This window comes from Oncorhynchus masou, unplaced genomic scaffold (genome assembly GCF_036934945.1).
Source record: "Oncorhynchus masou masou isolate Uvic2021 unplaced genomic scaffold, UVic_Omas_1.1 unplaced_scaffold_2223, whole genome shotgun sequence".
Classification (NCBI taxonomy): Eukaryota; Metazoa; Chordata; class Actinopteri; order Salmoniformes; family Salmonidae; genus Oncorhynchus; species Oncorhynchus masou.
In genome coordinates, this window is record NW_027008697.1 from 30,001 (window position 1) to 42,500 (window position 12,500).

General features: G+C 47.5%; 1 protein-coding gene across 1 annotated transcript in view; it reads right to left on the reverse strand.

Annotated features, from left to right (window-relative positions):
* Positions 1 to 12,500, reverse strand: part of LOC135533110 (polypeptide N-acetylgalactosaminyltransferase 16-like) — a gene marked incomplete at its 3' end in the record, with an annotated part of 51,501 nt that overhangs the window by 26,889 nt on the left and 12,112 nt on the right. Inside the window, exons 2-4 of the mRNA XM_064960520.1 lie at positions 8,750 to 8,934; positions 6,381 to 6,479; positions 6,214 to 6,281 (exon numbers count right to left, since the gene is read on the reverse strand). Of these exons, the coding sequence (XP_064816592.1) occupies positions 6,214 to 6,281; positions 6,381 to 6,479; positions 8,750 to 8,934 (352 nt within the window). The remainder of the gene's footprint in view (positions 1 to 6,213; positions 6,282 to 6,380; positions 6,480 to 8,749; positions 8,935 to 12,500) is intronic.

Sequence of the window (12,500 nt, forward strand, 5' to 3'; positions counted from 1 at the left end):
AGAGGTGTCTGTCCCAAACCCTGACTCCTAAACTACATGTTATATCTACTGAGAGGTGTCTGTCCCAAACCCTGACTCCTAAACTACATGTTATATCTACTGAGAGGTGTCTGTTCCAAACCCTGACTCCTAAACTACATGTTATATCTACTGAGAGGTGTCTGTTCCAAACCCTGACTCCTAAACTACATGTTATATCTACTGAGAGGTGTCTGTCCCAAACCCTGACTCCTAAACTACATGTTATATCTACTGAGAGGTGTCTGTTCCAAACCCTGACTCCTAAACTACATGTTATATCTAATGAGAGGTGTCTGTTCCAAACCCTGACTCCTAAACTCATGTTTGAAAATATATGTTTTACTAGAAAGGACCTTCTGCTGCAGCTGTACATAGTCTATCTAGTCTGCTGTAGTCTATCGGTAAATAGCCCACCCATTTTCACCTACCTCATCCCCATACTGTTTTTATTTATTTACTTTTCTGTGCTTTTGGACACCAGTATCTCTACCTGTACATGACCATCTGATCATTTATCATTCCACTGTTAATCTGCAAAATTATAATTATTTGCCTACCTCCTCATGCCTTTTGCACACAATGTATATAGACTCTCTTTTTTTCTACTGTGTTATTGACTTGTTAATTGTTTACTCCATGTGTAACTCTGTGTTGTCTGTTCACACTGCTATGCTTCATCTTGGCCAGGTCGCAGTTGCAAATGAAAACTTGTTCTCAACTAGCCTACCTGGTCAAATAAAGGTGTTCTCAACTAGCCTACCTGGTCAAATAAAGGTGTTCTCAACTAGCCTACCTGGTCAAATAAAGGTGTTCTCAACTAGCCTACCTGGTCAAATAAAGGTGTTCTCAACTAGCCTACCTGGTTAAATAAAGGTGTTCTCAACTAGCCTACCTGGTTAAATAAAGGTGTTCTCAACTACCCTACCTGGTTAAATAAAGGTGTTCTCAACTAGCCTACCTGGTCAAATAAAGGTGTTCTCAACTAGCCTACCTGGTCAAATAAAGGTGTTCTCAACTAGCCTACCTGGTCAAATAAAGGTGTTCTCAACTAGCCTACCTGGTCAAATAAAGGTGTTCTCAACTAGCCTACCTGGTTAAATAAAGGTGTTCTCAACTAGCCTACCTGGTTAAATAAAGGTGTTCTCAACTACCCTACCTGGTTAAATAAAGGTGTTCTCAACTGGCCTACCTGGTCAAATAAAGGTGTTCTCAACTAGCCTACCTGGTTAAATAAAGGTGTTCTCAACTAGCCTACCTGGTTAAATAAAGGTGTTCTCAACTAGCCTACCTGGTTAAATAAAGGTGTTCTCAACTAGCCTACCTGGTTAAATAAAGGTGTTCTCAACTAGCCTACCTGGTTAAATAAAGGTGTTCTCAACTAGCCTACCTTGTTAAATACAGGTGTTCTCAACTAGCCTACCTGGATAAATAAAGGTGTTCTCAACTAGCCTACCTGGTTAAATAAAGGTGTTCTCAACTAGCCTACCTGGTTAAATAAAGGTGTTCTCAACTAGCCTACCTGGTTAAATAAAGGTGTTCTCAACTAGCCTACCTGGTTAAATAAAGGTGTTCTCAACTAGCCTACCTGGTTAAATAAAGGTGTTCTCAACTAGCCTACCTGGTTAAATAAAGGTGTTCTCAACTAGCCTACCTGGTTAAATAAAGGTGTTCTCAACTACCCTACCTGGTTAAATAAAGGTGTTCTCAACTAGCCTACCTGGTCAAATAAAGGTGTTCTCAACTGGCCTACCTGGTTAAATAAAGGTGTTCTCAACTAGCCTACCTGGTTAAATAAAGGTGTTCTCAACTAGCCTACCTGGTTAAATAAAGGTGTTCTCAACTAGCCTACCTGGTTAAATAAAGGTGTTCTCAACTAGCCTACCTTGTTAAATACAGGTGTTCTCAACTAGCCTACCTGGTTAAATAAAGGTGTTCTCAACTAGCCTACCTGGTTAAATAAAGGTGTTCTCAACTAGCCTACCTGGTTAAATAAAGGTGTTCTCAACTAGCCTACCTGGTTAAATAAAGGTGTTCTCAACTAGCCTACCTGGTTAAATAAAGGTGTTCTCAACTGGCCTACCTGGTTAAATAAAGGTGTTCTCAACTAGCCTACCTGGTTAAATAAAGGTGTTCTCAACTAGCCTACCTGGTTAAATAAAGGTGTTCTCAACTAGCCTACCTGGTTAAATAAAGGTGTTCTCAACTAGCCTACCTGGTCAAATAAAGGTGTTCTCAACTGGCCTACCTGGTTAAATAAAGGTGTTCTCAACTAGCCTACCTGGTTAAATAAAGGTGTTCTCAACTAGCCTACCTGGTTAAATAAAGGTGTTCTCAACTAGCCTACCTGGTTAAATAAAGGTGTTCTCAACTAGCCTACCTGGTTAAATAAAGGTGTTCTCAACTGGCCTACCTGGTTAAATAAAGGTGTTCTCAACTAGCCTACCTAGCCTACCTGTGTGTGTGTGTGTGTGTGTGTGTGACTGATAGTGTGTTCCGAGTGAGGTCATATCATTCTCCTGGCTGACGTTAATTAAATGACCCAATCTATTGCGACAACAGATCCTAGATACATCCCTTGACCAAGCTCCAGTCTAAATCTCTGAACACGTCCTCTTTATTCCCCCTCTGATGGTCTCCCCATCTGTCTCTTCATGTATTTCTCCATGACAGGTCAACACACAAGGTCAACACACAGACAGAAATAGAGAGAATCAGCTCTGAACATCTTGTAAAGAGACTCGTAAAGAGTAGAGACGGAAAGAGAACGAACGGGGATCTCACAGAGAGAGCAGGTTTATTGTCAGAGCCTCACGGTGTGAGCCGTGTAAAGACTAGAGACTATTTAAAGAGGAGGACCGAGTTCTCCTCACGGTGTGAGCCGTGTAAAGACTAGAGACTATTTAAAGAGGAGGACCGAGAACAAGAAGAGAGGCCTCACGGTGTGAGCCGTGTAAAGACTAGAGACTATTTAAAGAGGAGGACCGAGAACAAGAAAGAGGTCACGGTGTGAGCTGTGTAAAGACTAGAGACTATTTAAAGAGGAGGACCGAGAACAAGAAGAGACCTCTACGGTTAGCCGTGTAAAGACTAGAGACTATTTAAAGAGGAGGACTGAAAACAAGAAGAGAACGGTGTGAGCCAGTCCTCTAGTGTAAAGACTAGAGACTATTTAAAGAGGAGGACTGAGAACAAGAGGCCTCACGGTGTGAGCCGTGTAAGGACTAGAGACTATTTAAAGAGGAGGACTGAGAACAAGAAGAGAGCACGGTGTGAGCGTGTAAAGACTAGAGACTATTTAAAGAGGAGGACTGAGAACAAGAAGAGAGGCCTCACGGTGTGAGCCGTGTAAAGACTAGAGACTATTTAAAGAGGAGGACTGAGAACAAGAAGAGAGGCCTCACGGTGTGAGCCGTGTAAAGACTAGACTATTTAAAGAGGAGGACCGAGAACAAGAAGAGAACGTCCTCACTGTTGAGCCGTGTAAAGACTAGAGACTATTTAAAGAGGAGGACCGAGAACAAGAAGAGAGGCCTCACGGTGTGAGCCGTGTAAAGACTAGAGACTATTTAAAGAGGAGGACTGAAAACAAGAAGAGAGGCCTCACGGTGTGAGCCGTAAAGACTAGAGACTATTTAAAGAGGAGGACTGAGAACAAGAAGAGAGGCCTCACGGTGTGAGCCGTGTAAGGACTAGAGACTATTTAAAGAGGAGGACTGAGAACAAGAAGAGAGGATCACGGTGTGAGCCGTGTAAAGACTAGAGACTATTTAAAGAGGAGGACTAGAACAAGAAAGAGGCCTCACGGTGTGAGCCGTGTAAAGACTAGAGACTATTTAAAGAGGAGGACTGGAGAACAAGAAGAGAGGCCTCACGGTGTGAGCCGTGTAAAGACTAGACTATTTAAAGAGGAGGACCGAGAACAAGAAGAGAGGCCTCACGGTGTGAGCCGTGTAAAGACTAGAGACTATTTAAAGAGGAGGACCGAGAACAAGAAGAGAGGCCTCACGGTGTGAGCCGTGTAAAGACTAGAGACTATTTAAAGAGGAGGACCGAGAACAAGAAGAGGGCCTCACGGTGTGAGCCGTGTAAAGACTAGAGACTATTTAAAGAGGAGGACCGAGAACAAGAAGAGAGGCCTCACGGTGTGAGCCGTGTAAAGACTAGAGACTATTTAAAGAGGAGGACTGAGAACAAGAAGAGAGGCCTCACGGTGTGAGCCGTGTAAAGACTAGAGACTATTTAAAGAGGAGGACTGAGAACAAGAAGAGAGGCCCTCACGTGTGAGCCGTGTAAAGACTAGAGACTATTTAAAGAGGAGGACCGAGAACAAGAAGAGAGGCCTCACGGTGTGAGCCGTGTAAAGACTAGAGACTATTTAAAGAGGAGGACCGAGAACAAGAAGAGAGGCCTCACGGTGTGAGCCGTGTAAAGACTAGAGACTATTTAAAGAGGAGGACTGAGAACAAGAAGAGAGGCCTCACGGTGTGAGCCGTGTAAAGACTAGAGACTATTTAAAGAGGAGGACTGAGAACAAGAAGAGAGGCCTCACGGTGTGAGCCGTGTAAAGACTAGAGACTATTTAAAGAGGAGGACTGAGAACAAGAAGAGAGGCCTCACGGTGTGAGCCGTGTAAAGACTAGAGACTATTTAAAGAGGAGGACCGAGAACAAGAAGAGAGGCCTCACGGTGTGAGCCGTGTAAAGACTAGAGACTATTTAAAGAGGAGGACCGAGAACAAGAAGAGAGGCCTCACGGTGTGAGCCGTGTAAAGACTAGAGACTATTTAAAGAGGAGGACCGAGAACAAGAAGAGAGGCCTCACGGTGTGAGCCGTGTAAAGACTAGAGACTATTTAAAGAGGAGGACTGAGAACAAGAAGAGAGGCCTCACGGTGTGAGCCGTGTAAAGACTAGAGACTATTTAAAGAGGAGGACTGAGAACAAGAAGAGAGGCCTCACGGTGTGAGCCGTGTAAAGACTAGAGACTATTTAAAGAGGAGGACTGAGAACAAGAAGAGAGGCCTCCTCACGGTGTGAGCCGTGTGAGCCGTGTAAAGACTAGAGACTATTTAAAGAGGAGGACTGAGAACAAGAAGAGAGGCCTCACGGTGTGAGCCGTGTAAAGACTAGAGACTATTTAAAGAGGAGGACTGAGAACAAGAAGAGAGGCCTCACGGTGTGAGCCGTGTAAAGACTAGAGACTATTTAAAGAGGAGGACTGAGAACAAGAAGAGAGGCCTCACGGTGTGAGCCGTGTAAAGACTAGAGACTATTTAAAGAGGAGGACCGAGAACAAGAAGAGAGGCCTCACGGTGTGAGCCGTGTAAAGACTAGAGACTATTTAAAGAGGAGGACTGAGAACAAGAAGAGAGGCCTCACGGTATGAGCCGTGTAAAGACTAGAGACTATTTAAAGAGGAGGACTGAGAACAAGAAGAGAGGCCTCACGGTGTGAGCCGTGTAAAGACTAGAGACTATTTAAAGAGGAGGACTGAGAACAAGAAGAGAGGCCTCACGGTGTGAGCCGTGTAAAGACTAGAGACTATTTAAAGAGGAGGACTGAGAACAAGAAGAGGCCTCACGGTGTGAGCCGTGTAAAGACTAGAGACTATTTAAAGAGGAGGACTGAGAACAAGAAGAGAGGCCTCACGGTGTGAGCCGTGTAAAGACTAGAGACTATTTAAAGAGGAGGACTGAGAACAAGAAGAGAGGCCTCACGGTGTGAGCCGTGTAAAGACTAGGAGACTATTTAAAGAGGAGGACCGAGAACAAGAAGAGAGGCCTCACGGTGTGAGCCGTGTAAAGACTAGAGACTATTTAAAGAGGAGGACTGAGAACAAGAAGAGAGGCCTCACGGTGTGAGCCGTGTAAAGACTAGAGACTATTTAAAGAGGAGGACCGAGAACAAGAAGAGAGGCTTCACGGTGTGAGCCGTGTAAAGACTAGAGACTATTTAAAGAGGAGGACTGAGAACAAGAAGAGAGGCCTCACGGTGTGAGCCGTGTAAAGACTAGAGACTATTTAAAGAGGAGGACTGAGAACAAGAAGAGAGGCCTCACGGTGTGAGCCGTGTAAAGACTAGAGACTATTTAAAGAGGAGGACTGAGAACAAGAAGAGAGGCCTCACGGTGTGAGCCGTGTAAAGACTAGAGACTATTTAAAGAGGAGGACTGAGAACAAGAAGAGAGGCCTCACGGTCGGAACTGAAGTCGTCTACCAGGATGATCTCCTGGATCAGAGAGGGAGGGCTCCTCATCAGGACACTGTGAGAGGGAGAGAAAAGGCAGCATTAAACACGGAGGGTTAAGCATTAAGTCGGAGGGTCGATTCTTCATTGTGAAAGGCACAAAACGCTTCCTTACCTTTTGATGGTGCGGAGCAGGGTGGAGCGAGCTTCATTGTGGAAGGTGATGATGATGCTCGTAGGAGGAAGGTTAGCATCGTAATTCACGGAGGCACATCTACAAACATTTAAGAAGAAACATTGTTTTAGTAAAGTATTAGTATTGTTTTAGTAAAGTCCCAGTCGGTCTGTGTGTAGTCACCTGTAGTGTCGTGTGTCTCTGATGGCCCGCTAGGAGCCCAGTCGGTCTGTGTGTAGTCACCTAACATATGTCGTGTGTCTCTGATTTATAGGAGCCCAGTCGGTCTTGTGTAGTCACCTGTAGTGTCGTGTGTCTCTGACCCGCTAGGAGCCCAGTCGGTCTGTGTGTAGTCACCTGTAGTGTCGTATGTCTCTGATGGCCCGCTAGGAGCCCAGTCGGTCTGTGTGTAGTCACCTGTAGTGCCGTGTGTCTCTGATGGCCCGCTAGGAGCCCAGTCGGTCTGTGTGTAGTCACCTGTAGTGTCGTGTGTCTTGACCCGCTAGGAGCCCAGTCGGTCTGTGTGTAGTCACCTGTAGTGTCGTGTGTCTCTGATGGCCCGCTAGGAGCCCAGTCGGTCTGTGTGTAGTCACCTGTAGTGTCGTATGTCTCTGATGGCCCGCTAGGAGCCCAGTCGGTCTGTGTGTAGTCACCTGTAGTGTCGTGTGTCTCTGATAGGAGCCCAGTCGGTCTGTGTGTAGTCACCTGTAGTGTCGTGTGTCTCTGATGGCCCGCTAGGAGCCCAGTCGGTCTGTGTGTAGTCACCTGTAGTGTCGTGTGTCTCTGACCCGCTAGGAGCCCAGTCGGTCTGTGTGTAGTCACCTGTAGTGTCGTGTGTCTCTGATGGCCCGCTAGGAGCCCAGTCGGTCTGTGTGTAGTCACCTGTAGTGTCGTGTGTCTCTGATGGCCCGCTAGGAGCCCAGTCGGTCTGTGTGTAGTCACCTGTAGTGTCGTGTGTCTCTGATGGCCCGCTAGGAGCCCAGTCTGTGTGGTCTGTGTGTAGTCACCTGTAGTGTCGTGTGTCTCTGATGGCCCGCTAGGAGCCCAGTCGGTCTGTGTGTAGTCACCTGTAGTGTCGTGTGTCTCTGATGGCCCGCTAGGAGCCCAGTCGGTCTGTGTGTAGTCACCTGTAGTGTCGTATGTCTCTGATGGCCCGCTAGGAGCCCAGTCGGTCTGTGTGTAGTCACCTGTAGTGTCGTATGTCTCTGATGGCCCGCTAGGAGCCCAGTCGGTCTGTGTGTAGTCACCTGTAGTGTCGTGTGTCTCTGATGGCCCGCTAGGAGCCCAGTCGGTCTGTGTGTAGTCACCTGTAGTGTCGTGTGTCTCTGATGGCCCGCTAGGAGCCCAGTCGGTCTGTGTGTAGTCACCTGTAGTGTCGTGTGTCTCTGACCCGCTAGGAGCCCAGTCGGTCTGTGTGTAGTCACCTGTAGTGTCGTGTGTCTCTGATGGCCCGCTAGGAGCCCAGTCGGTCTGTGTGTAGTCACCTGTAGTGTCGTATGTCTCTGATGGCCCGCTAGGAGCCCAGTCGGTCTGTGTGTAGTCACCTGTAGTGTCGTGTGTCTCTGACCGCTAGGAGCCCAGTCGGTCTGTGTGTAGTCACCTGTAGTGTCGTGTGTCTCTGATGGCCCGCTAGGAGCCCAGTCGGTCTGTGTGTAGTCACCTGTAGTGTCGTGTGTCTCTGACCCGCTAGGAGCCCAGTCGGTCTGTGTGTAGTCACCTGTAGTGTCGTGTGTCTCTGATGGCCCGCTAGGAGCCCAGTCGGTCTGTGTGTAGTCACCTGTAGTGTTGTGTGTCTCTGATGGCCCGCTAGGAGCCCAGTCGGTCTGTGTGTAGTCACCTGTAGTGTCGTGTGTCTCTGATGGCCCGCTAGGAGCCCAGTCGGTCTGTGTGTAGTCACCTGTAGTGTCGTATGTCTCTGACCCGCTAGGAGCCCAGTCGGTCTGTGTGGTCTGTGTGTAGTAACCTGTAGTGTCGTGTGTCTCTGATGGCCCGCTAGGAGCCCAGTCGGTCTGTGTGTAGTCACCTGTAGTGCCGTGTGTCTCTGTCGTAGAGCCCAGTCGGTCTGTGTGTAGTCACCTGAGTGTCGTGTGTCTCTGACCCGCTAGGAGCCCAGTCGGTCTGTGTGTAGTCACCTGTAGTGTCGTGTGTCTCTGATGGCCCGCTAGGAGCCCAGTCGGTCTGTGTGTAGTCACCTGTAGTGTCGTGTGTCTCTGACCCGCTAGGAGCCCAGTCGGTCTGTGTGTAGTCACCTGTAGTGCCGTGTGTCTCTGATGGCCCGCTAGGAGCCCAGTCGGTCTGTGTGTAGTCACCTGTAGTGTCGTGTGTCTCTGATGGCCCGCTAGGAGCCCAGTCGGTCTGTGTGTAGTCACCTGTAGTGTCGTGTGTCTCTGATGGCCCGTTCGGAGCCGAGTCGGTCGCTCTCAGCCAGGTTGAAGGCGTGGTCTCTGTAAGGGTCGTCTCCCGCCTTCAGCTGTTTCTCCAACAGGTACGCCTTCTCATCGAAACTCCCTATGAGCTGACCCTGCTGCGGCTCCGCCCGTGGGGACTGGGTCATCTGCAGGGGGAAGTTAGAGTTTAGATGTGGCAGCACACAGAGGTCAGGGGTCAAAACACAGGAAGCTGAGGTCAGAAGGAAAGATGTGTCACCAGTTAGAAGATGCTTCAGTCTTATTGATTGGCATCTCTCACACTGTAGATATTTGGTAACGCTATCAACCCTGTTTGAAAACATACTGTCACATTCTCCATCATCCTCAAAGGTGTGAGACACCCAGTCTCTAGCATGACTCTAATGTTATCTGAACTAGAATCTGACTCTAATGGTATCTATATGAACTAGAATCTGACTCTAATGTTATCTGAACTAGAATCTGACTCTAATGGTATCTGAACTAGAATCTGACTCTAATGGTATCTATATGAACTAGAATCTGACTCTAATGGTATCTATATGAACTAGAATCGGACTAATGTTATCTGAACTAGAATCTGACTCTAATGTTATCTGAACTAGAATCTGACTCTAATGGTATCTATATGAACTAGAATCTGACTCTAATGGTATCTATATGAACTAGAATCTGACTAATGGTATCTGAACTAGAATCTGACTCTAATGTTATCTGAACTAGAATCTGACTCTAATGGAATCTCTATGAACTAGAATCTGACTAATTGTATCTCTATGAACTAAAATCTTTTTCAATTTTTAATTTATTTTACCTTTATTTTACTAGGCAAGTCAGTTATGAACAAATTCATATTTTCAATGATGGCCTAGGAACAGTGGGTTAACTACATGTTCAGGGACACAGGGGTTTGAAGAGTAACAGGTTACTAGTCCAACACTCTAACCACTAGGCTACCCTGAGTGACAGAGTCACCTGTAGTGACTACACACAGCAGTCACACAGGTTGTATCTCTATGAACTAGAATCTGACTCTAATGGTATCTCTATGAACTAGAATCTGACTCTAATGGTATCTCTAACTCTAACTGTAATCTTTAAACCCACAATGAGTGTTTCCATTCAACTTTAATAGAGAGACAGAGGACACAGGGGATGACGGAGAGAGAGACAGAGGACACAGGGGATGACAGAGAGACAGAGGACACAGGGGATGACAGAGAGAGAGACAGAGGACACAGGGGATGACAGAGAGAGAGACAGAGGACACAGAGGATGACAGAGAAACAGAGGACACAGGGGATGACAGAGAGAGAGACAGAGGACACAGAGGATGACAGAGAAACAGAGGACACAGGGGATGACAGAGGGAGAGACAGCGGACACAGGGGATGACAGAGAGAGCCAGAGGACACAGGGGATGACAGAGAGAGAGACAGAGGACACAGGGGATGACAGAGAGAGACAGAGGACACGGGGGATGACAGAGAGACAGAGGACACAGAGGATGACAGAGGGAGAGACAGAGGACACAGGGGATGACAGAGAGACAGAGGACACAGGGGATGACAGAGAGAGAGACAGAGGACACAGAGGATGACAGAGACAGAGGACACAGGGGATGACAGAGAGAGAGACAGAGGACACAGGGGATGACAGAGAGAGAGACAGAGGACACAGGGGATGACAGAGAGAGAGAGACAGAGGACACAGGGGATGACAGAGAGACAGAGGACACAGGGGATGACAGCGAGAGAGACAGAGGACACAGGGGATGACAGAGAAACAGAGGACACAGGGGATGACAGCGAGAGAGACAGAGGACACAGGGGATGACAGAGAGAGAGACAGAGGACACAGGGGATGACAGAGAGAGAGAGACAGAGGACACAGAGGATAACAGAGAAACAGAGGACACAGGGGATGACAGAGAGAGAGAGACAGAGGACACAGAGGATGACAGAGAAACAGAGGACACAGGGGATGACAGCGAGAGAGACAGAGGACACAGGGGATGACAGAGAGAGACAGAGGACACAGGGGATGACAGAGAGAAACAGAGGACACAGGGGATGACAGAGAGAAACAGAGGACACAGGGGATGACAGAGAGAGAGAGACAGAAGTCACAGAGTTGGTGTAGGAGTGAGGCTGAGAGGAAAATAAAGTGGAAGAGAGGAGCGATGATGACACAGGTGATGAATATTTGAAGAAAAGGGGGAGACGTTGTCTGAGGGAAAGAGGATAGAATTGAAGAGGAATGGAAAGAGAACTGAGAGAGAACTGCATTCTTCAGTTCTGGGTTATTAATGGTCTGTCAGGGGAGAGGCTTAAGCTTAGAGCTCACCCACACACTCACAAGCTCACACACATGCGCTCACACACGCACTCACACACTCGCTCACACACGCGCTCACACACGCGCTCACACACACGCTCACACACACCTAGAGAACAAAACTCTCTCAGATGATCTCCCATCGAGGCACCTTCATGACCTCACTTTCCATTTCTCAGGAGACGAGAACAAACTGAGAGAATGTGTCCCAAATGGCCCCCTATTCCCTACATAGTGCACCAGGGGCCATAGGGCTCTGGTCAAAAGTAGTGCACTATGTAGGGAATAGGGGGTCATTTATCCATATGAACTGCACTCTGACTGGAATCTTTAAATCCAGATATTTCAATATATGTGATGTCTACAGGGTCTCCTAGATACACAGATGATGGGGTCTCCTAGATACACAGATGATGGGATGTCTACAGGGTCTCCTAGATTCACAGATGATGGGATGTCTACAGGGTCTCCTAGATACACAGATGATGGGATGTCTACAGGGTCTCCTAGATACACAGATGATGGGATGTCTACAGGGTCTCCTAGATACACAGATGATGGGATGTACAGGGTCTCCTAGATACACAGATGATGGGATGTCTACAGGGTCTCCTAGATACACAGATGATGGGATGTCTACAGGGTCTCCTAGATACACAGATGATGGGATGTCTACAGGGTCTCCTAGATACACAGATGATGGGATGTCTACAGGGTCTCCTAGATACACAGATGATGGGATGTCTACAGGATCTCCTAGATACACAGATGATGGGATGTCTACAGGGTCTCCTAGATACACAGATGATGGGATGTCTACAGGGTCTCCTAGATACACAGATGATGGGATGTCTACAGGGTCTCCTAGATACACAGATGATGGGATGTCTACAGGGTCTCCTAGATACACAGATGATGGGATGTCTACAGGGTCTCCTAGATACACAGATGATGGGATGTCTACAGGGTCTCCTAGATACACAGATGATGGGATGTCTACAGGGTCTCCTAGATACACAGATGATGGGATGTCTACAGGGTCTCCTAGATACACAGATGATGGGATGTCTACAGGGTCTCCTAGATACACAGATGATGGGATGTCTACAGGGTCTCCTAGATACACAGATGATGGGATGTCTACAGGGTCTCCTAGATACACAGATGATGGGATGTCTACAGGGTCTCCTAGATACACAGAATGGGAAGAATGGATTTCCTTACTGCAGACAGACAGACCAGACAGACCAGACAGACCAGACAGTACCAGACAGACCAGACAGTACCAGACAGTACCAGACAGACCAGACAGTACCAGACAGACCAGACAGACCAGACAGACCAGACAGTACCAGACAGTACCAGACAGTACCAG